Raw genomic sequence first — 24,778 nt, forward strand, 5'->3', positions numbered from 1 at the left:
CTAAAAACAACACTCAGTGTCCCCATTTCTAGACAAGGACATCCAGGCACAGAAAACGTGAGTCACCCAAGAATTCCTCGGCTGGAATGTGGCAGAGCCAGGGCTCCAACCGAGCACGGCGACAGCAAGCCAGGGCTCTGAACCAGCATGCGCAGCACGGTAAGGTGCGGCCTCCGGCAGGACCCTGCCTGTAGTGGCCAAGACGCCCAGGACAGCAAGGCCTCAGGCCTCCCTCTAACGCTACTGCTGTGACTGTGCAGTAAAAGCCGCATGTGATTCTGCCTCTCCACTTCAGCCACTCCGCTCAGAACGTTTTCCCAGCCCCCTTCCCGCTATCTCCACCATCTCCCCAGGCCGGTGAGCCTACCCGCCTGGTTTCGCTTCCCGCCTCTTTCCTGCCTGAGGCCTGGCCTCATACACGCCATGTTACGTGCTTTCCCGAGGCTCTCTGGAGCCCACCCGTGCCGTCCAGCTCTGGCTTCTGCCCTAGATGCCCACTCACGCCTCTCCCGCTGAAGGCCTCACCCAGAACTCCAGCTCCTATGTCGCCCCTGCTGCACAGCCTTCCCTGGTGGCCCAGAGGGACAGAGTTACTGCTTCCTTTCCTGTTTCCCCAAGAACTTTCTGTGGCACACGAGAGTTGGCTGTTTATGAACCTGTCTACCCCGAAATAAGGGGGAAAGGCACCGTTTACTTTTGGCCTGCTCTGCCTAGCCAGTTTCCTGCACTGTTTTGGTAGACGCCTGTCAAACGCATGAACACCTGAATTCAAGGATAAGTCGTCAGTTGTCGCTGTCTCTGCCAAGCATGCTCTGGAATAAGGAGGTGGAACAAGTATGGGGTCGCGTCCGTACCCCTCAACCCAGTCGTGGTCAGAGACAAAAACGCACTTTTGTCCTTCCCCTTGCTCACATTTCTCTGAGCCCAGAGTCCTGCAGCCGGTTCATGGCACTCCTGCAGTGGCAGTGCCAGGGTGCCGGGGAACTGCCAGAGAGGGTCTGGGCCACAGGTCAAGCCCCAGCCCCGCTCACCTCCTTCTTGAGAATTCATGATGTTCAGGGCGAACAGCATGGCATTGGAGAACGTAGTGGCCTCTTCCTTACTGGCGAAGTTTAAGCCGTAGACCTGGCGGGCGTCTCGCCACTGGTGGAAGGTTGGTGTGGCCTGGTTGTATTTCAGCCCTTTCACTATTGAATAATTGATCACAACCTGGAGGAGAAGAGCGTGAGAAATGTGTGTAAATAAGTGAAAGTAAGTGAGCTGCTTGGAGGGGCAGCCGGGGAAATCGTACCCCTGGTGGAGGGGGTGGGAGGGGTTTGGGGAAGGGAAAGCGTGGTCGGCACATTTTCAGCCCAGGGCCCACTGCGCAGTGAGGGCCCAGAAGCTCCGTGTTCCACTTAATTAACGTGGTGGGTGGCCGTGGACCTGCAGAAGCCAGGCCTGGGCTGGGAGTCAGGTTTCAGAGGGTGGCCAGGGCCAGTCTCAAAGTGCGCCCTGAGGGGCACATTGCAACACAGACCTTATCTACATCTTGCTCACATTTTTAGCTCCTTAAAGGTGTGCTTCTGAAACGCGCATTCTGCCTCTGCAGGCCTCTGCACAACATTCAGTACTCAGGAATGCGTTTATAAATGCTCATGGCTGTCATCCCAGCACTCTGGGAGGCCGAGGCAGGAGGCCTGCAAGTTCCAGCTATCCTGGGCATCTTCGTGAGACCCCGTCTCAAAGTTACAAAGGGGGACAGGAATGTAACTCAGTGCAAAGGCCCTGGGCCAATCCCCGGTGCCATGCACACCGAAAGTTATTAGCTAACACAATAACTTGGAAAAGTGAATATGCTACACACATGTGCAGCATAGTAATGTACTTATTTCAGTGAGAATCAGCTGACGCCAGAAGCAACACAGGCCGGCAAGGAAAGACAAGGAGGCAGGACAGCAGCCAGACCCCAGGGCGCACTGCAGTCAAGACTCCCGGCAGGTCTGTCTGATGCTAAGCTGCTCGTGGAGACACAGGAAAGAGAATCAGTGAGCTGAGGATGTAGCTGAGTGGCATAGAAGCACATGTGACACCTTGGGTTTGCCTCGCAGCACTGAAGAAAAAAATAAAAAGAACAATATTGAAAACTTCATTCAGGGAGTGGCGCTCACAGCAGCAGTGGAGGCTGGAGAAGGCCTGGTGGGTTGGGGTCAATATTCTGCTGCTCTGACCCTTGGGCTTGGAGTCACGGGGTCTGACATCACAGAACTTTCTAGCCATCAGCTTTCTGGTCTGCAAAATAGGGAGTATGATGGCGGTGGAATGGCACCCTGGCAGCACTCTGTAAGGAATGGATCCTACCCATGAAGACCTCACGAAGGTCCTGGCACACAGCAGGCTGTCAGTCAGTACCAACTGGGACACCACAAGGTCTTTGTATTTGGAGAAGATGCACAGCGTCAGCAGGAGGCCTGGTGGCTAGCTGTTGAGCATGCGATGGACAGAGGTTGCTGCAGGACAGGGACAAGATGCTTCCGATCTTGGGTGGTTTGTGTCTAGATGTCCCCCAAAGCCTCACGCAGTCATAGGTGGGGCTTTTCAGAGGTGACCACTGGGACTGATTCACGGTGTGATGCTAGAATTAAGGGTATAAGTGCTACCCCGCTAAGGGCAGGTAACCTGGAGAAGACACGAGAGACAGGAAGAGAACTGCTACTGTTGCCTGATGCCTCTGGCCTGCACGAACTGCTGCCCCTGCCACGCCACCCTGCCTGGAGCCAGCCAGCTATGAACAGACCCTCTGCACACTGTGAGCTAAACAACCCTCTGCTCCTTTTACTCTGGGTGTTGGGTATTGAGTCTCAGCAGCAAGGAAAGGATCTAAGAAGGCCTCACGCAGCCTTGAGGCTCCAGGACTCTGTGATTGGAGCTGGGGATGGCTCTCTCTGCTGTGCCCCATCAGGAAGAGATCCAGAGTGCGAGAGGTCACACAGGCAGGAGGGTGTGGGCACCAAGCCACCTGGGGAGAGGCATGCACTCCACAGCTTAGTCCTTACATACTGGCAGGGATATATCCTGGCTACCATTTCTACACAGATGCTCCTACATGGTCCTCTATGTGGTCACTCTTTGGACTAAGAGTAGAGATTCACCTGAACACACAGATAATGCACAATAACTGAGTGGAGATGATTCGGCTTACTTCTGGGTCATTAGCAAAAGGGCTGGAGGCATTATGGAGTACATGCATAAAAAGACCTGGAAAGTGACCATGGTTGAAACCTGGATGTCCTCTGAAGATTAAGAGGACACATTAACAGTAGTAAAGGGACCAGAGCGAGACAGATAAGGAGAGGTTGTGCCTTCAAGTATTTTTGCTTTTGTTGTACTTTTTAGTGGACAACTGCAAACTGGAACAAGCCAAAGGAATGTATTTTACATGGGAGAAAGCCTGGAAATCACTTCCTATCAAGACTGGCTGAGAGATCACAAAGCCAAGGAAAGGAAGCGTCTTCACTGTATCACCACTACTGTTTCCAGCAGTTTGAGAGAGGTTCACGGGATGAGATTTAGAATCGGGGATGCCAAATCTGCCTGGCTGGGTTCTGGGAGCAGGCCAGTGCCTATCCGGAATATGGAAAAGTGTGAGTAGCAGAACTGCTGGGGAACTCAAGGGGACCTTAAGGACATGCAATTCTGTCTTCTCTTCTTCGACCGGGAAACAGAACCCGAGAACGAGGGAGCTGTCCAAATTACACAGCAAGTTAATAGGCGGGGAGCTGGATATGCAGCCCGAGCCTGCAGCCCACGCTCCTCTAATGCTTCTGATGACCCGCAGACCCAGCTGAACCCCTGCCTATAGTCCCTGGCCCTGCCACCTGCAGCCGCAGCAGCTGACTCTGCCTATGGGAAGTTTTGGGGTGCTAGAGTTTGAGGATGCAATGGCATCTTTCCAGGGGACACATCTCTGCTCCATAAGCTCTCTGGGTTCTCCACCCACACTTTCCTGGGCCTGCCACCCTGTTCTGTCTGCACCCAGGGTCTGGTGCTGCCAGCTGCTGTGCACGCCCTATCCCCCCTCCCTCCCCCCGCCCACACTCTGAAGGCAGCTATGGCGCTAGCTACAGAGAGTTCTGAGCCAGAGAGTTCTAGGTTAATATCCTGGTTTGACTGCTTTTCAGTTGAGTAACACTGGATGATTTACCTCAGTTTCCTCATCCATAAAATGAAAGTGACATGGTAAATCTTGTCACCCTAACACTCATGCATAGGTGCATTTCTACAGGGTATACTCTTTTTGCTGGGACTACTAGGTGGACACAACCCTTTAAAAACTTATTTTTACTTCTTGAAAAAGTACTTCTAAATCCCCTGTAAAGAAGGACAGTCCAACGTGTCTCTTGACCATCTGCAGAGAGGGTTCCTGTCAGCTAGATCTGACTGGCCAAGGGCTACAACCTCAGCACCTGTTCCCAGGTTTACCCTGACTAGGATGGGTCGGAGGACGCAACTGGACACCGTGTTACACTGCACATCCACTTCAGATGCAGCAGCTTCAACACCTCCCAACACCTCCCTGCAGACCCAACTGCTTTGCCGCTAACGTCTCCATTTACTTTCGCCTCTTAATTCATATTCTTCTGTTTCTGGCTTCTTTCACTTGACACGAGGTCTAGGAGATTTATCCATCTTGCTGCATACATCAGTATTTAAATCTTTCTGATTGCACAGGGTTCCTCTTCCAAATCACCAATAACACCTTCATTCTCCTGTTGATGGGTACTTGGACGGTTCCTGGTCCTCAGCTATTGTGAGCAGAGCTGCTATGAATATTTTCATCCATGTCTCTGAGTGAACACAAGCTCTTTTTCTTGGGACGCCCCTAGGAGGGGTCCTATGGCACATGTGTATTTACCTCAGTGCGCTCGGTCAGGTTTCCAGAGAGGCTGTGACCGGTTCACACTCTTAGCAGCAATAAAGAGGACTCAGGATGCTTGATGACTCTGGTGCGGTCAGCCCCTCTAACTTCGGCCCTGGGTGTGTGGAGGGCCAGCTCTCACTGGTGCGTCTCCGACGATCAGCAGGGCAGAGAGCCTTCACACACTTCCTGGCCTCACTGCACGCTCCACCGCTCTTCTGTTCAAGTTTTCTCTCCAAGTTTGAAAAGAAAGTACCTGTCTTTTTTCCACTATCTGCAGGACTTCCACATACTTTCCTAAGTGCCTGTCTGAGTGGGTGTGTGCTGTGTCTGTGCCCGTCCTCTCTGTAGCTTGTGTTTCATCCCCTTAATGTCTTTTAATGAAGAAAACTATTTTAATGAAGGTCAACAATTTGGTTCTTCTATACGTTTGTTATATTTATCCAACAATCTGTGCCTTCTCCTATATAAAGAAGGTTTCCCTATATTTTCTTTTACAACTTTACAGTGTTTTCCCCTGTAACTTGAATGCGGGTCTTGCCATGTTTTTCAGGCAGGACTCGAGCACACCTCCCCCCTCAGCCTCCTGATGAGCCGGACCTCAGGCAGGATCACTGCGCCCCCATCTTAATCCGTCCCAGCAGATGCTCTGCTGTGGTTACTGTTTTATGAGCAGAATGCACACTGTACAGTGCTGGCTGTCGTTTCCAGCATATAAATTGGATTAAGTTGGTGAATAATGTCACTCACAGTCTTGATGTCTTTTCTACTTACATTTGCTTGTTCAATCCATTACTTGGAGGTAAGATTAAAATCTCTGCATATGGCTCTGAATTTGTTATTCCTCAAAACCTTTACATTGATCCACTTCTGCTTCATATTTTTGCAACATTTTATTAGATACATACAAATTTAGAAATTTGCTTTCAATTGGCCTTTCATCTTTTAAAAAGCCAGTGTTTGTCTTTAGTAACACTTGTTGTCTGAAGTTCTATCTTATTTGATATTAATATAATCATGCCGATATTTTGGGTTTGTGTTCATAAGATTTTATCTTTCCTTCAACTGTAAATTTTCAACCTTTTCTAATAAAAGTTGTATTTCAAAAATCATTCTCCAGGATGTTGCAGGACTGAGCTAGACACTTTCGAAAGGCTAACCTGACTCTAAAGTGCTGTTTTCCAAATAGGAGCCTGTCCTCACGATGGCTGCACACGTTTTACTCCAGGGACTGAGGGGGGAGAAGGAGCGCCTTTTCTGTTCTTTTAAAGGAAGCTCTGGCAATTCTAAATATCCTCGAACACAATTTTTGAGGCTTCTGAGTAAAAACGGTTATAAGTCTTTTATAAAAAACAAACCCAAAACAAAAAACCAAAACTGTTTCCTCGGTCCTGGTGTTTACGCGGCGCCACAGACCGGACGACAGGCTGGCCAAGGCTCTGAGGGCCTCCGCGGAACCTCTTCCCAACGCCTCTCTCCCAACCTTACTGCGAGGCCGGCAGCCTTGGGGCTCACAGTGCAGTGCGCTTGAGCAGTTTGCTTAAATAGTATGGTTTTCATTGCTATCATGAAATTCTAACTTCAGGGGCTAGCTTTAGAAAGAAAAGTTGCTTCATCTCACAGCTCTCGGGGACCAAGAGCCCACGTCTGATGATGGTCTTTCTGCTGGCAAAGTTCCAGGTGGCACAGGGGTGGAGGGGGAGTCCCTTCCTTTTGTTCCCTCTTACAGACCCACAAGGGTTCAATCACAGGGCTCAGCCTGACCTCCTCGCACCCCACGCACCTCCCCAGAGCCTACCTCTAGACACCAGCGCTGGATTAAGCCCACCCCGGATTACATTTCCAGGACCCTAGGAGACAGATGCCGCGCTACATCCCAGCCATGGGCACTTGTCACAGAGGTCCTCCCCTGACTGAGTTCAGATCACCTTCATTATGTTGCTCACATAGCAGTGCTGGCGCTGTTCTCTGGGATACCTGTAAAAGGGGGACCCTGCAGCCCTTCCGGAGCTGAGAACGTGGCTCTGCCCTCCCATTTCTCTCTTCCCCAGGAAGAGGCCCTGGCTGCTTCTGCCATTGCCCCACGCCTGACACTGCTCCCGGAGCCCTCAGCAGCTGGCCTCCCGCAAGGTGCTACCCAGTGTGGCCCTAACATTCTGGGCGAGGGAAGGGCAGTGCAGTGCGCAGGAGGCCTGCCCGCCCTCCTTTCGTCCTCGCCTCTGTTAACTCACTGTGCTGCTTTGCTGTAATTCACTGACTTTATTCACATTACTCCTGTTACTATCGCCTGCAAACTCACCACCGCTGTCTCAACTGAGACCCCTTCGGGTTTCCCCCTCAGTGTGAGATCCAGGTGGGACCCTGGCTGACGGTGCTGTAACTTACCCGTCCCTTCCCCACAAATCATCTGGTTTTGTATCCAGCTATTTGTATCCAGCTATTTAAATGGGGGTAACCATTCTTGCACCATTATCCTTACAGGGGTATGGGAGAAAGAATTAACAAATGTGAAAAAACTCCATAGGTCTACAAGTTCAAGCTCAGCCTGGGCAGCACAGTAAGACCCTGTCTCAGAAGGGCGGGGACACAGCTCAGTGCAAAGGTTCTAGGTTTGACCCCCAGCATTAAAAAAAAAACGAAAGAAGAATGCTCTACAAAAACATGAAATATATAAGATAGCCAATTATTTATTGGACTGGGAACTTTTGTCTCTTAAAATATTTGACATTATAAGATAGTGGTCCACCGTGTCTGGACACATGTGGACGCTGGTCTTTTTCTCCTGAGATCCCGCAAGGTTGCCTGGGCCACAGACCCTACCACTTCCTCTTGCACCTTTGCTGACTATGAGTTAATTACTTTCATGCTCTTAGCTAGTGGGCCTCACCACTGGGGAAGACAGCCTTAGCCTCGCACAAGGAGCTTGTTGCTCAAACATGTGATTCCACGTGGAAAGCTGTATGGTTTGGTCTACGCTGTCCCTTGAAAACCTCGTTTTGGAAGGTGATGGTCCTGGGGACCTGCTGTGAGGAGCTGGCCCTGAGGAGCAGTGAATGGGGGCATGGCAGGAAGGGTCTGTCTCCTCCCCGGCTCCTCTCTTCCCTCTCTGCTTCCTGGCTGCCACAGTGCCCTCCTACCACACCAATTTTCCCGTGGAGCTCCCTGGCCACGTGTGGACTGAACTGAAACTGGGAGCCACGACAAACCTCTCCTTAACTTGTGGGTGTCAGGTATTGTGCCTCAGCAATGATGAAACCAAGGCACAGGCTGTGTGTGACACTCCTCTGTCGGGCTCCAGGAAACCTCTAAGTTGGAACCAGCACAGCCCACCTCGCCCTGTGTCTCCCCCAGCATGTACTCCCCGCTAACTGGGACAGTGTAGGCTGAGAACAGGTCATGCTGTCTTCCCAGTGCCCTGGAGCGGGGCTGAGTGGTGCGAAAGGAGTGGGAACCTTACCATGATTGAAACAAACGCTTAGGGAACACCACTGCTTCAGGAACTACAGCAGGTAGAGGGCCTTATGCCAAAGGGTGATTCTACCCCACCGCCACTTCCTGTGGAGGGTTCTGGAAGCCTGTGAGATTTTATTTTTTAAAAATCAAACAGAGCTGGGCAGGGTGGCTCACACCTGTAATCCCAGCACTCAGGAGGCTGAGGTAGGAGGATCGTTGTGAGTTTGAGACCAGCCTGGGCTACAAAGTGAGCTCAAGGCCAGCCTGAACTGCACAGGGAGACCCTGTCTCAAAAAAGACAAAAAAAAAAAAAAAAGACAAAAAAAAAATCAAACAGACTAAAACCAATCAAAACAAAAGAATGAAAGCATTACAGGACTTCAAACAAGGTAATATGAAATGAACAGTGGCTACCATAATGTTTCGTTTTCTCTGGAAGTCTGAGATGTTTTTGATTGTCACCACAATTGGGGCCAAGGATTCTATCTGTTCTGCATGGTGCAATGCACAGATTTGGTACCAGTAAATTAGAAGGTCAGGGAAGTAGTTTCCAACAGGTTTCTAGAAAGACATTCATACTGTGAAGTTTCAGCAATCAGGGTTAAGGGAGACTTCTGGGGTATGAAGAATTCAGGGTTAGACCACCTTATATCAGGGATCCTGAGTCGGGACATCCCTTTTAGCCACAGAACATGAAAACTAAACAGGGCTATTTTGGCCAAAGTAGAAAGCCATTCACAAGGTCATACTGGAGCCCAAGTTTCTATGCCCTTTTCCAGCTGCTAAGAGGCAGCTGGCTGCCTGCTCCTCAGTTTAGTCCATGTGTGACCGACAAATGCCTCCACAGATGCTGCCTTAACAGGGTTTATCATGTATGAGAGGAGGCCGCAGGCCTGTGTGTTTTTAGCAGACCTGCTAAAGACGCCCCGCTCAATCTGTAAGAAGCAGGAGTGAGACCTCGCCAAGGTTACCAGGGGTGAGCAGGTGGGCTGTGTCTTTAGGCCCTAATGCTAGTCTCTGTCACATTGGACTGCGCTGCCTTCAGGATGCATGTGACACTCATGCTGTGGTGGACACAGGTGATACCTTGCATTTGCACAGGGCCTTCCCAGGTGCAGTCACAAACAGTTTCTTCTGACTTTCCTGATTTACCCAGGATGGGGAGAGACACAGCTCCCGCTCTCTGGTCATCTCCAGACCCTTCCAAAGTAAGACTCAGGGACTGATAAACTACAACTCTAACTAGCTACACACAGGGTAAGACTGAAGCATCTGTGCATGGTAGCTCTTGAAGCTTTTCCACACCAACTATTCAATTCTAATTGGACAAGAGCCCCATGGAGCAGGCCGGGCGCCGGTCATGGTCTCCAGGACAGATGTGGAAATGATGCTCAGACTTCAGCATATTGAAGCCACAGAGTCAGACATGCACCCAGAGCCTCAGCGTCCAGAGGCTGGCCCCTCCCCCAGGGCGCGTGTGAGGAGGGGAGCACAGGCTGGGGCAGCATCTGTGCCCTCCGCACCCACCTGCTGATCCTGTAGCTTGACTCCGACGACCCTGAAGGTGTTGCTGGCAGTGTTGTGGTAGATGTTGATCCGGCTGAACCCCTGCTGTCCGGGCTTGATTGGTACCCATTTCTTACTGGTGTCATCGTAGACCATCACGGAAGCCCGAGCTTGGCATATACTCTGTTCACTGCAGAGCAAGAAAACAAATACAGAAAGAAAAACAAACCTGAAGCACCAGTGGCAGCTCGGGTGGATGGAAGCTGGCGTGGCTCCTTCTGAAACCGGAGCCAGCACCTACTTCACAGAAAGGAGTGTTGACTGCCTGAACTCCCAGCTGTCTACAGAGACCGTGAGGAGTGGAGGGGAGGTTCAGTGCCAAACTTGGCATAGCTTGGGAGGACTCCCAGCTTTGCCTCCCAGGGAAAAGGCACTTGAACCAGAGAGGAATCCTGTACACTGCCAACTGTCCACAATGTCCAGGGCATGGCATTAAAACACCCACCACGCTTCCCTATCGCGGTAGCTACTCATTACCTATTGCATAGACAACAAAGGAGTGGCTCGGAGGCTAGAAAAGACTCACACACATTCACAGGGGTATTTGGTGATGAAATTAGTGATTCACAGTCAGTTTTGCTTGACTCTAGAGCATGTGACAGAATTTTTTTTTTCAGAATCCAACAAAAGTTCTGTATATCGTAAGGCATTTGCTAGGCAAAGCAACCTCATCTGTTTAGATGACAACAGAAAGCCAGAGACGCAGCAGCAGGGCCTGCAGAGGTAAAATTAATTCCCGAACGAACGCCACCGTGGATGCAGAGATGGCGCTCGGAGCCCACTGCTCTGCCTCCTCACACGAGCCCCACCCTAGGACACAAGGGCTCCCGAAGTTAAGAGTAAGTTGCAGTTGTTAAAGAGACCCCTGCAGCGGTGGGGAGTGGGGCTGTCATCCTCTAAAGACAACATCAAACTGGAAAGAAGTCCAGAGCCCCCGCTTGGGGGTGACGATGGCAGCAAGGTGCGTCCAGGGAACAATCCTAGTGATGAAGCCAGCAGCCTAGAAAACTGTGTTCACTTGACCACCTGTAAGAAGGTGGGGAACCGAAGCACGGGGAAAGGTCCCTGCTCCAGCCCGGCGGGTGCCAGGTGACAGAGATCCCGTTTTTCCGATGGAATCCCAAGTGTGGCAGGGGCCGCGGGATCCTGAGGACCCCAGACGTGCGGCCTCTGGCCCTCTGCAGCTCAGACTGTGGATGATCCAGGTACGGATGGTCACAAACTAACACTGTGTGCACACAGAACACCATACAGGGCTTCTCCTCATTTCGCTTCGAATGAACTCCTATGCATGCTTCCTGGTTGCTACGTGCCAGGGCCCGGTAGAGACCCTGTCCTGAATGTCTGCCTGGCCGCAGCGGGCTGGCCTTGCCACCCAGCTCTGGGCCTGGCCAAGCAGTTTATGGTGGGCTGGCGCTGCCCACGCAGGCGTGTCCAGCTGGTGTGCTGGGAGCGGGCTGCCGGGGCTCCCGTCTCCAGTGGTACTGTGTCTTCCCACAGCACAATTAATCACGCGTCCCCCAAACACGGAGGGACAGCTCTCACTGTGCTGTGTGTGGAGCCTGGAGTTCTGTACCTCTTTATTTTCATGTCTACACTGGTACATGTTGTAGTACACAGTGGTACAGTCCCAGTGTGGAGCTGGTCCGTGAATACAACACACCCTAAACCCCTTCCCTCGCGCCTTGTCTTGAGCCCCTTCTCCTTCAAGAAAGATCGATTTCCCTACTTCCTGCTATCTTTTTTTTCCTCTTAAACCTGGCTGAGTTTTGTCACTGCGATTGACGCTCAGTGGCTCACTGGGATGACTGTTCAGGGCATACACTCTGGATCCTTCTCCAGGGCTACAGAGCTCCTGGGATGCACGATGGTATTGGTCACCCAGATATAACTTTAGTTAGTCACAGGGACCCGAGCTGGAACCCCAGCTCCACCACCTGCCCGCATGTGACCACAAAGCCCTCTTGCTGATTTGGGGGCTGGAGGGTAGGGACTCAAAAACATGCCACTCGACAGGGCAATGCCATGGAAGTGTGCCCTTCAGCTGCCCTCAGGAGACCCTGTTTTGGGGGTGGGGCTGAACAATGGTCCCTCATACATGCGTTGAGATTGTGCATTTCCAGGGGTGCTCCCAGCTAGGGATCAGATGTAGCAGGACCACATTGGCCTGTTGCTGCCCATCCAGGAGCCCTTCTGCCAGGAAAGCCCGCTTGTCAACCTGGCCAGACCTTCTCAGGGTTATGCTGTGACCTGAAACGCTTCTGTCCACCCTCCTGCCCTTTTTCCTGGGGCAGCCTTTGTGCTCGTATCATGGCCTGAAGCTCTCCCAGCCTCCACTAACATTTTCCCAGTAAGTCTTCTATGAGCGACTTGTCTGCACAGTCTCAGCATCTGCTTTTTGGGAGACTGAAAATGACGCACTCTGGGTAGTGCAGGTCCTGGGAAGCCCGGAGCGTGTCTGTGCCATGCGCTGCTCGCCATGGGAGCTGCACACCGCAGGTGCCTAATGAATGCTCACTGAAAAGAAGCTGGCTGATCCAACCCCACAGGGGTTAGATAAAGCTGCTCTGAGGACAGCGCTGAGGCACTGAATGACACGGAACAGAACCTACTGCTCTCCCACGTGGCCCACTAGTGGGGTTGCTCTGTGTGCCATTCCACTCACTGCTGTCCAGCGTTAGGGGTGGGCAGCCAAAATGGGGGTCTGGGCCCTTCTATAAATTATCCACATAACAAAGCCACCAGTCCCTTTGCCACCCCCGGAAGCCTTTCTGCTGAGTCTCTGATCTGTCACATTCACTTCCAGGGCTGGGTCCTAACAGTGGGCATGAAATTTTAGCCTTAGCTCAGCTAACACAGACGCCAGCCAAGCTACATTTAGACAAGATCGAGGAGTGGGCTGCTGGGTCTGGCTTGCAGGGGGCTCCCAGCTAGTCAGGAAGTCGGACAAATAACTACAAAAGTCATGCCCAGGAGGGCAGATGGGAGACTTTCTGAAGAAAATGCTGTGTGGGCTTAAAGACAAAGACGTTCAAGCCTGAGATGAATACAGGAAGCGGATGTGGGAGTCTAGGGGAGGTGACAGCAGCCCGGGCAGAGGTGGGGACTGGGAGCCGCAAAGACCCGCAGACCCCTCGGGGTGAAGTGAGCTGGGGTAGCACATGTGCCTTTCGGTGCGGCAGGAACAGAGTCTGTAAATAACAGACGTTATACTGGCTGGCCACCTACTAGATGCCTAAACACCAACTACTACTTTAGTCACTGCAGGAATAGCCACAGGTTCCTTTTTTAGGGGGTGTTGTTTTTAACACTTTAGGTTCAAATTAAATTTGTGGTTAACCAAAACCCCTAGAGTTTTTCCACGCCTGTTTCAATAGTGTGTTTGTCTCTGCTTATTTGATTGCCTTGAACAAAACATAAACGCAAGGAAATACACATTTATACTACATATGACTTGTCTTGCTCACTTGGGCTTGTTATCCCTTTAGGTTTTTTGTTTGTTTTAATAGAATCTGCGTTGCTGTACAGGCTGGTCACTCTCTCTGAGTTCTGTGTGTGCAAATGTCTTCTTGACATCATCACTTGAATGAATACTCAAACTCTGAACCACACACATACACTCAACAGGCATCATAAGCTCATGTCCGACTTGGTCATCCTTTGAGGAAATTTGATAGGTTCTCCTTAAAAATGCTACTTGCTGCATAAATTGATGAATGAGCTACTGTAAAAAACACATTCACAAAAAAATTCTCTTTGCTGAATAAAAGAGACTGCTGCCGCTTCCTTCCCAGAAGGTCCTGTGTAATTCAGGCGGGCGTGGACAAGACCTCAGGGTGCCCACATCTCTGCTCTCAGGAAGCTGGAAAGGAAAGGTAAGGCTGAGTCCTGGGAGGTCTTGATCTACAGTCTTATGTTTCTCCCTCTGTCCACTGATGGGTACCTGGGCTGGTTCCATATCTTGGCTCTAGTGGGATACAAATTCTTTTTTTTTTTTGAGAAGTCCGGGATGACCTTGAACTCACTACGCAGCCCAGGCTGGCCTCGTGGCAATCCTCCTGCGTCAGCCTTCCAACTCTGGGATCACCATGTACAACCGGGACACACATTCTTGCAGATTCTGATGCAAAAAGTTCATCGCGTAACGCTGAGAAGCAATGGCTTTCAAATGTGTCCGCGAGCTGGCTCGCTCCTGCCCGTGTTTCACATGATCAAATGTGCTGACAAACCCCATGTCAGCACGCTCCGATCGTATTCTCTCACCCTCTAACTGTGGAACCCCACTTCCAGTTACTGGATGTATGTAGTTCAGACATTTCAAAATTCAATTTGCTCTAACAGAAAACCTTTTCACTGCTTCCTATATTAAGAGACGGTAACAGCACATACCCAAGGCCACGGGGGAAAGCTGGATACACCGGACACCAGTCCTTCTGTGCCTCCCAGCAGGCCCTCTTCCGGCTCCTCCAACACCCTTCAGGTCTGCTGCTGTCTCTCCTTTCTCATTGCCAGCCCCCTCGCCCCTGTTATTCCTCATCGAGATCACAATAGTCTTCTGGCCGCCCCTACCGCCTCCGGGTTCAAATCTCATGACCTCCAGTTTCACTTCTCACAGTATCACCAAAAAGACCTTCCTCAAATGCAAGCTGGATTCCACTTCTGCCCTGGGAACCCTGCCACTTGCTCACTATCATGACTTCAGAGGGACGCTCTAACTTCTCTGTACCTCATTTCCTCAATCTGTGCACCATCTTTCCTTCACCCGTCCACACCTCTTTCCTCATCTTCTTTGGAGGCTGTCTGAAGAATTAAAAGACTAAGCAGGTGCCAGCACATGGACCCCAGCCGTGTGGAGTGTGTGTCATTACCCGGCTGCTTTCCAGTCTTGGCTGTGTGTCCATGGCTGACCCCGACTTGGTCTTAGGCTCGTGAAAACACACTCAGCCCTGAACACATCCTGCTGCTCATTGTGGCCTCTCTGCCTTAGCTCGTGTTGTGCCCCTGCCTAGGAAGCTTTTCCTCCCCAGCTGACATGGCCATTCCTATTATCCATAGGCTTCAATGTTACTTATTTATTTTTGTATTGTGAATCAAACCCATGGCTATTCTACCAGTGAGCCACATCCCCAGCCCTTTAAAAGTATTATTTTGATACAGGGTCTTGCTGAATTGGCTAGGGTGGACTTGAGTTTGTAGCCTTCCTGCTTCAGCCTCCAGTGTAGCTGTGATTAGGAGGCGAGCTGCCATATCCCCTTAGTTCTCTCTTCTAGGAAGCCTTTGTTGAAGCCCCAGGTGAAGTCAGAAGCCCTTCTCTGAGCCCCAGAATTATCACCCAGCCACCAACCTGACAGCCCTTCCCGAAAGCACTGCAGTGATCGGCTGCTTTAGGTCCCTCTGCTCCACGGCCGGGCCACTTCGTCCAGACATTTCAACCCGCCCCAAGCACTGATCAGAGGGGTTTAATTGCAGTTCCTGTCCCAGCAGTTTGCCTTGGGAGGACCAGGACCAGGGGCAGACTCTTGAGCTTGTCCCAGGGAACTTCCTGCCCCGAAGCCTATTGGAAATCTGGGTTTGGCAGCAAAAGCACCTCCTGACATCTGGGCCAATTAAAATGACTTTGCTGGTATTATTCAAGTAATTAGGATGAAAAATTTTCCCAAGATGCTTTTCTCATGCATGTATCTAGAGGTTGGAATCTTTTCTCTAAAGCTCAGGCAAAGAGTTACTACCTGCAGAGAGCGCATCCATCCATTCCCATTAATTTACCAACCGTGAGAGTGAGGCAAGCTGCTTTGAATGTGACGTATCTCCGTCCCAAAGATTACAGTCGGGCAAGGGAAACAGAAGACTGCAAAACGAGTAGGAAAGAGTGCCGCCAGGAGGAAAGCTATCAGGTTTCCTGGGAGTTCTCATGCCTAAGCCAGAGCTAATAAAAACATTAGTCTTTTTCTACGTGATGAAAACCTAAGTCCACCGGCAGGTCCCCAAACCTGCAGGAGCAGTCTATGAGCGCAGTAGGTGGGTCTCTGCCCCTGCCTGCACCCCAAGAGCCTCCGCACTCTCTGAAGCTATTTAGATCTCGACCCCCCCCAAGGCAGGGGCTTCTTGAGGTCCCCCACGTCCCTGACACAGCCGGAGCCCCACTTTTGTCAGGCCGGGGCTAGACCCTGGCAAAGAATGGAGACGCCAGTGAGTTCTAGAGCCACGCAGGAGCGGAGCCAGGCTGGGAGGCGCTGCGAAGCCTGCCTTGCTTGTTTCAGCATACACGCCACAAAAGCAAACTCTGTGGCCTGCTGAGAATGCAGGGCTCTGGTGGGCTCAGCTGCTCTTCTCCTCCAGGACTGGGAGCCGCAGGAAAAGGAAACCAGAGCTTTCCCCCATGCCCAGGTCCAGTCCCTGGAAGCACATCACCTGCTAGTTCTGGGGACCCCTCGTAGGTTAGAGCCTGCAAGACTGTGAAGGACTCAAAACAACTGTCGTGAGGTCCTTCCTCTATGGATTTCCACTTCTGGCGACTTGCTGGACTCTCACAGGTCTACCTGCTCTGCTCCCCCCGCTCTGGCTCCTGTCTCCACTGTTCCTCTGACCGCTGTCTTTCCCGGGCGAGGTAGGGAGATAGGGCAGGGGTGGGATGGACGCGCTACCGAAGGTCCGGCTGGCTGGTGTTGGAAAGCAAGGCCCAGGCACAGTTAGTGTGTTCCGTGCTGCGCAGACAGTGTGTGTGCGCGTGTGTGCGCACACATAGCCACCTGGCCTGGGGGAAACAGGCCCTCAGCTCTGTAAGACAAGGGCATGATCTCCTGTGCCATCTCCTACATTCGCTCCACACTGGGTAAGACAGGAGACACACACTGCCGCCATTTCCACACACGATGGCACCTGATACCACCCTGAGAACGTGGGCATGAGTGGACAGCCAGCCTGCCGCAGGACCCCTTCAGGGAGAGCAGGTATGACCCCCCCTCTCTGCACACAGGGGCAGCCATCTTCACTGAGGAGGACAAGGGCTGGCCACCGCGCTGTGGGGTCCTGTCTCCAAGGGCCACTTCTAGGCCTCCTTGTGGGGAACCTTCATTCTGGGTCTCTGAGCCCTGTACACTCCTCTGACTGTCAACACCTGTCGTTTCTGGGGTAGGGATAGCGGGGGGTTCACTGATGGCCACCAAGGGCACCCATGTTCCCTGGACCCTCCTGCCTCGTACCTACCACTCCAACCTTTCAGGGCACTGTCCTGAGGCACAGCTTATTTCCCTCACCAATGAAAACATGAACCCCTGGGACAGGGTGCTTTTGCTTCTTTTTTTGAAGTGCGGTTCATCTCTGTAGCTCCAGTAGCTGGGACCCAGTGATCTCCCGGGAAATAGCCAGAAAGTGCTTGCTTTTAGTTCATTGAGTTTGCCAAATGTTCTATTTCTTGGCCCTTGAAGATATTTTTTGGTGGGAGGAGGGGCTGCAGAAAGGGACCACGACTCTTGTGAGCCCTAAATACCTGTTTTCCTTCTCTTTTCCTGCACTCAGAAAATAAACGCAGAAAACACCCCACTTACTGAGAAATGTATCACTACGCCTACAGTACTTCAAAGAAACTCAATTACCCATTGGTTCCACGCTGTGGCTCTGACCCCAGGTGAAAGACACATCTGCACAAGCACAGCCCACACTGCCACCAAGCCCCACATCTGAGGGGTGTGGGGTACCACCTGGGCAGAGCAGCACACAGTTCTGCACACAGGGTCCTGGGGATCCCCTGAGGGAGAAGCCAGACTTTCCAAGAGGAGAGGAAAGAGTGAGTCACCCGGTCACGGAAAGAGTAGGGTGTCGGAGTAGCATCTCCTGAGTCACACCAGGCCACATCACTTCCAGTGCCCACCCAGGGGACGAGGACTGCTGTCTCCCTCCACAGTCTGATCCCGCGCTCACAGGCACGGCCAGGAGCTGGCAAAGCACCCTGAGGCAGCGGTTTAGATAATGAGATGGGCAGGGGAGGGGAGCACCCCACGGCCAACAGGAAAGCGCCCATCTTCCTCGCAGACCTTCCTTCTTCCTGCCACATGAGGGCTTCTGCTCTGCTTTTTATTTTTACGTAGTGCTGGGGCTTGAGCCCATGGCTGCTCTACCACTAAGCTACGTCTCTATCACTTCTTTTTTCTTTTGAGACAGGGCCTTGCTAAGTTCCCTAAGCTGAGCTCTGCTCAAACTTGCAATCTTTCTGCCTCCACCTCCCCAGCAGCTGGGATTACAGGTGTGGGTCACAGGCCTGCTGCTCTTAGCAAAGCGGAAACCACAACCCAGTCTTATTATTCTAAAGTTGTTTTCCTTCCAGCTTTTTATTTTGAAATTTATTTACTTTTTCCTTTTTATCAGTACCGGGGATCGAACTCACGACTGCCTGCTTGCAAGGCAGGCGCTTATGCCGCTGAGCTAAATCCCCAGCCCCCCCCATTTTGAAATTTAAAAATCTATAGAAATGTACAATGTAAACCAATGGCCCTTTCCTCTAAATTTGCCCACGTTAGCATCTTGCCACATGTGAGTTATCTCTTTTTTTCCTGAACTATTCGAGAGTAAGTGGCAGGCATGATATTTCGGCCCTAGGCTCCTGACCATAAATTTCTTTAAAATAAGGACATTCCAGCTGGAGATGTGGTCAGTGGTAGAGTACTCGCTAAAGTGTGGAAGCGCCTAGGCTTGAGTTCTAGTACCACACACACACATAATAAATAAAGTTAACTGTCTCAAATAAGAAAAGAATAAAAAAGGGCTGGGGTATAGATCCATGTGAAGGCTTTGGGCTCAATCCCAAGTACTGCTATATATATATATATATATATATATATATATACACATACATATATATATATGTATATATATACACATATTCTGACATATAAATGTCATTACTCCTAAGAAAATCAGTAATTTATGAATAAATCTAGTACAGAGTCCATGCTAAAAGTTACTCACTTTTCTCAAAAACTATTTTTGCTAGGTGGACCCAGCGTCCACCCCTGCACGGCATGTGTTTGGGTTGACTGCTTACTCTTTGGCTAGGGCATCAGCTGTTTTTTCTCTGCTGATGATGACTTTTGGAGAGGACCCGACCCCCTGGTCTGGTAGGCTGTTCCCATGTGGGGCTGTTTCTAATTAACTGCAGGAAGAACACTGCCCAAGTCTCTCCTTTGCTTTGGGTGGTATTGAGGAGTACTGAGCTGCATCCCCAGGCCTCCTGAGTTTTTCTCTTGAGGCAGGTTCTCACCAAGTTGTCCAGGCTGGGCTTGTCCTTGTGAGCTCCCTGCCTCAGCCTTCCAAGCCACTGGCATTACTGGCATGTGGCACCATGCTTCGTTCTACAGGGTGATTTCTAACATTTCTCTATAAATTCTGATTGTGCCTGTATCTGTGGAGGTAGACCAATCTCAGCACAGCCTCGGCATGGCCGTGGAGAGGTGGCTGGGTCCAAGGCTTGCTGTGTGCTCATCTCGGAGAGTACAGGAGGAGCTGGGAATGAGCCCGGGTGGAGCCACAGACTCGGATAAGGCAGTTTGCCTAAGGGTTAACATCCAGCACCCACAAAAGGGGAGCTGTGTCCCTTTTCTCTTCTGTGGGCTCAGTCAGCAAAGGTGAGCCATTAGGTAGACCCATTCCCAGCAGTCTTCTGTCCGGCAACCCTGTGGAGCCTACCACGCTCTTGTGAGAGTGACACTGACCCTGGACAGCTATGTTGTCCGAACCGGCAGGTCATCGGCTCCCTTGGGATGCAGGAGTCAGACTCTCTCTAGGGAAGCAAGGTCTGGGAGAGGAGCTGACTTTGAGGACTCCAAGGGCCTCATCAGTCACAAGGCCTGGGATGGACCCCTCCCATGGTCTGGGTGTGGGCAAGATGGTGGGTGACCCAGCTGGGTGAGGGCTTGTACATTTTTGCACTTAGAAGAGTATCAGGCCAGCAGAAAGCACCGAGAGGACTGTGTCCAAGCAGCCAGCTGGCCAATGCACAGGCAGCCATGGCTCTGTCACTGCCTGGGATCCAGCAGCAAGTCTCTCTGGCTGTGTCTCTAACCTGGGACACCAGGAGCTCCCCAAGAAGCAGCCATGGCAGCCCTGCATCTCCAGTACGACATATCAAAAGGAAACCCCATGGGTCAATAAACGCATGTGTTCAGGCAACGTTTCAGACTTTGCAGACACACTAAGGCACCAGACAGATGAAAATCCTTGCTTTCTTAGAACTTATGGTGCAGAGGCGCGGAGACAGATGGCAAATACCAAATACAAATGAACATTACTACATAAAGAAGTTGTGAGGGGCTGGAGATTTAGCTCAGTGGCATAAGCGCCTGCCTTGCAAGCAGGCAGTCGTGAGTTCAATCCCCGGTACTGATAAAAAAAAGGAAAAAGACAAAAAAAAAAAAAAAAAAAAAAAAAAAGTCGTGTAATACGTTGGAAGGTGGCGAGCGCTTTAGAAAGAATCCAAGGCACGACACAGCGCAGAGGGTGGGCTGGTGTGGAGCTGGGAGGGACTGGCTCATCCCCCCTGCTGCTGTGCTTCCTCTGCCACACTCCAGCATCACCCAGCCGTGCCCACCCATTCTGGCAGGGCCCAGAGGTCCCCCCTCCCACCAGCTCTGCAGCTGTCTGTCAAGCCTTGCTCACTGTGGTCAAAGGTGCCACCACCCACCTGAGTCACTGGGCTGCATTTGCCACACCAGAGCAGCTCCATCTGGAGCTCCCAGGTCTGCTACCTGTCCGTCCTGCACCTGCTGCCTCAGCTCTATTCCACCATCACAACTGACCTGGGGCACTGCAAAGCTTCCCAAGAGGCCTTGCTGCCTCTACTCCCATCGCCACCGGCCACGAGCCACAGAGCGGTCAGGGGGACCTGTACAGGGGCCCCTAGAGGTTCTCCCTTGGGTGAGAGCCCTATGTGGGCTCCTCCACCCTCCTTCCTGTGCTGTTGGCCTTGATTCCCTGTCTGACCTTGAGCCTGCTGAGGTGCTCCCATTGCAGGACACTTGCTGTCCCTCTCTGCCACCACTGCCTGACATTTTCATCTCCAGAGTTTTACATGGCTGCCTCATGTCCCCACTGGGGTCACAAAGTCCGTGTGGCCACTACAGACCACCAAGGCAGCCATCCAGCCATTCTCTGCTCCATCACGCTATGTGGCCTTTCTGCAGCTCTTGCTTAGGTTCCTTGAGTAGGTTCGCTGAGTCCGCCCGCACCCCAGGCACCCCTGCTTGGTCCCTTTTCACAAAAGTCTTCCCCGTCCTTCCGAGTTGGCCTGAGAGCCCCTTTTTCCTTGAAGTCTCTGACAGCCCCAGCTTCTCCAATCTTGCTCTTTCTCCTGCCACCACCTCCTGTCTGCTGTGTGGCCCTCCCACGGAGAGGGAAAGCTGCTCCCTTCTGCTGTGCACACCCAGAGGCACAGGCTGGCTCTCAATGCGTGGGCAGGAGCCGGAGGGCAGCCAGGAGACTGGGTCCCGGGCCTGGGTATGTCACTCCCTGCCTGTGTTTCTCGGCCAGTTCCACTCCCCTTCTTTGTCTCGGTTTCTTCCTCTATGAAACGGAAGTGCGCCTGTGAACAGTTCATGTGAAGGAGTCCCAGAAACACATCCCACTGGTGTGCAAGGCCTTTGCATTGCGGGGAGCAGCAGACGCACAAGAAAGGCTTTCCTTGGACCGTCTTTGCCCATGAAAAGCAGATTCTCCAGATAAACCAACATCATGGGAATGCTGTCTGGAGGTCCTGTCTCCTAAGGTTACTTGCCAGCATTACTGGAGTAGTAGTATCATGCAAGAGTCCCCTACCAGGACTACTGAAGCCACAGGGGAGGACACTGGCTTCACCTCCCTTGTCCAGCCCATTCTTCCTGACGCCATTTAGTGTCCCTACTTCCCCTTCTCCTCACCTTTATGAAGAGGACATATAAACCCCTGGGCTCCCCTGGGGGCTCACTTGTCCTTCATGTGATGCCCATGCATGACAGTCAGTCTCTTCTCTTCACCTGGCTCTTGTCAATTTCTCTTCAAGACTCACAGAGCCCGCATCGGGGAGGGAAGCTCTGCCACCCCACACTTGCTTCCTTCCCAGTGTCCTGAGCATTAAGTGAAGCAATGCGCTGATTGCAGTTCCCGCCTCAGGCAGGTGCTCAGAGAATGCCTCTCAGTTGAGGGGTGGCAGAGGTAGGCTGGGCGCGGGCTTCTCCCTGACAGGAAGTCCTCTGCAGCCCACTGTAGACACCAAGGTAACCTGGACCAGCAGGAAGCACGGCTGCTTCTGCTTCTGCTTCCCGGGACCTCATAACGGTGTCAGATCAAGGACCCGTTTCCACAGACAAGCACCAATGGCCTTGCCGAGGAGAGTGGCGCCAGAAAAATGAGGCCTTTGCCTTGGTTTGGCCACACTCCACAGACAAACTGTGTCCCATATGGCCCTTGAGAGCTGGACTAGGTCAGTAGTTTGGGCTGCAGCAGCAGCATCACCACGCACAGTGCATCTTTTCCTCAGTGAGACACGGAAGGATAACACCGACGCTCAGCACAGGGTTATTACTGTATCCCTGACCCCGAGTCCATGAGCTTTCCAGATGGAGACTTTGCAGATTGCTAAAAAAAAAATTTTTTTTTTGGATATCAGGAATTGAACTCAGGACCTTGCGCTTGCCAGCCAGGTGCTGTGCCGCTGAGCTACATCCTTGCTGATCTAAATTTTAGGAGGTCTTTAAATAAAACGCTGTGCTTCCACTTCTTTTACTTCTTGTGCTATTTTCTGCCCTCCGTGACTGACAGGGCCGAGAAAGCTGCCCGAATGTCTCACGACATCGCTCACAGCTGGCAGCAACGCGCTTGGGCATGGGAAGCCCTCTGCAGTCTACAGCCCCATCCGTCTGTTCTCCTTTGTGGCCAAAGGAAGATGAGCAAAGCGATGGAGAGCTGGCTGCAGGGGAACAGGAGCAAACCCCCAGCATACACACCGGCACAAGCACCGTGTTTCCCGGCTGGCTGGCCTCTGCCTGCTCCCTCGCTCCCAGGAGGCGTGCGCGGGACAGGGTCCACCTGCAGGCCTGAGGCAGGTGACACTTTCTGGGAAACATGTCTGGAACGGGAGAAGCAGGGGCTGTGGGGAGTCCTTCCCCACAGCTCTGTCACCACAGGCGAGCTCCACTGTGTCTGAGCGCTGTGCCCTCAAGACACCCCACAAGCTGCAGCATCTTCCTCGCCCCTCCGAGAGGGGGCACGGCCTTGAGGAAGAAAACCAGTGAAACAAACTCGGAGGACATCATTTGTAAAGCCAGAGATTAATAGTTTATGCCAAGGCACAAAGCTGGAAGGTATGAAGTTGAACCAACGCTCCAATTCCCAGAGGAGAAAACGGTCCCATCACCTACAACCTTGGTGGAGTCACAGGGCAGGGGACGGCCATGTCGGAACTGTGGTTCTGCCTTGAGGAGTGGCGGGTACCAGGAGGCGCGTGGTCACAGCCGACTGGCATTCACATATGGCCTGCAGGGCAGAGTGCTCTCCGCTCCAACTCGAGGTTCTGTGCTAAGAGGTGCCTGGGTTTCCCCTGGCTGAGAAAATACTGCCTGGGCCATTCCACCGGGCTTCCCGGCCACCTCAGCCCAGTCAGCCCTCAGTCACGCTGAGAGCTCTCTGCGGCCTCCCTGCGTGCTCCGAGGGAGGAGGCTGAATTCTGAGCAAGCCCTTTTGGCTTGGAAGCCATTCCAGCTTGCAGACCTCCAGACACAGACGTCTGGGGATGGAAAGGCCTGAAGACAAAGAGGGAGGCCACCAACATGCTACGTGACCTGGGTAAGTCCCTCGCCCTTAGGTGCTGGGTTTTCTGACCACTGACTGCTCTAGCAGTGGGCACCTGGGGGATTTTTCCTCCTGACAGTCCTCTGTCCCCTTGGGGTGCCAGTACTCACCACATGGCCATGGCTGGAAGGCTGCAGTGCAGGGAACCCTCAGAGGTCAGCCCGTGCTCCCCTGGGCTACACGGGGTCAGAGGACCACAGCCTCTGAAAGCAGTGACTTGATTTTTAGACTCTACTTAAAACCAAACAGGAAAAGGAAGCTGAACTAGAGACAAAGGGGAAACAAACTCCAGTTAAAAACTGAAACCTAGGTAGAAAATAGAGGAAACGAGAAGCTGTGGGGCAGGGTCCCAGCAGTGTGGGTGGCCTGAAGCGGTGGCACAGGCCCGACAGCCCTGAGGCCGCAACCTCAACTCTGCAAGCTTCCTGTAAGGGCAGAGGGCTGCGGCCTGGGCCAGAGGAGGACTGGGCCCCGTGTGTGCTGGCTCCCTCAGCGAGCAGCAGCAATGCAGGCTCCTGGAGTCAGAGGCACCGAGGGGCCTGGGCCTAGGCTGTTCACCTGCTTTGGACAGAGCATGGCCCCCAGCCCCCAGAGGAGGTTGTCCAGACAGCTGGTCCCCAGAGAGCTAGGGGTTCAGGGTGCGGTTCTACTAGCTGCTAAAGCCATCATCCTGGACTCTAGGGTAAAACTTGTATTTCTACTTGGGGCTAAAATTAAGAGGTTGGAGGTGATACTCTTTCCTGTGAGCTCCAGAGAGGCCCCTGCTTGGACACCTCACTTGCCTGGCCCGAGGTTCCTTGCCCATCTTCAAAGTTCATGCTGCATCACTCTGACCCTGCCTCAGTACTGGCATCTCCTCTGACCACAGCTGTGCAGGTTCTCTGCTTTTCAAGGACCTGTGGGATTAGACCCAGCCCTCTGAAGAATCCAGGACACATGCCTGGTCTCGAGGTGACTTTGGGCTCAGGAGGTAAAGTCCATAGGGTCCAGAGTCCCTGGCATCCCTCTGCCTCCTGCAAACCCTTTCTTGCCTGCATCTCCAAACAC

General features: G+C 52.2%; 1 protein-coding gene across 4 annotated transcripts in view; it reads right to left on the reverse strand.

Moving 5' to 3' along the window:
- Evl (Enah/Vasp-like) overlaps nt 1–24,778 on the reverse strand; it is a 142,271-nt gene that overhangs the window by 32,096 nt on the left and 85,397 nt on the right. For 3 of the 4 annotated variants that reach the window (XM_063241088.1, XM_023562035.2, XM_063241087.1), the window contains 2 exons: nt 9,878–10,046; nt 1,032–1,209 (listed from right to left, as the gene is read on the reverse strand). In XM_063241088.1, the coding sequence (XP_063097158.1) occupies nt 1,032–1,209; nt 9,878–10,046 (347 nt within the window). Of the gene's footprint in view, nt 1–1,031; nt 1,210–9,877; nt 10,047–23,841; nt 23,998–24,778 lie in introns of those variants that run through there. The other variant, XM_005000498.4, reaches the window with a different exon arrangement.

Source organism: Cavia porcellus, unplaced genomic scaffold (assembly GCF_034190915.1).
Source record: "Cavia porcellus strain 051 isolate PalLab524CR breed Dunkin Hartley unplaced genomic scaffold, mCavPor4.1 scaffold_31, whole genome shotgun sequence".
Classification (NCBI taxonomy): domain Eukaryota; kingdom Metazoa; phylum Chordata; class Mammalia; order Rodentia; family Caviidae; genus Cavia; species Cavia porcellus.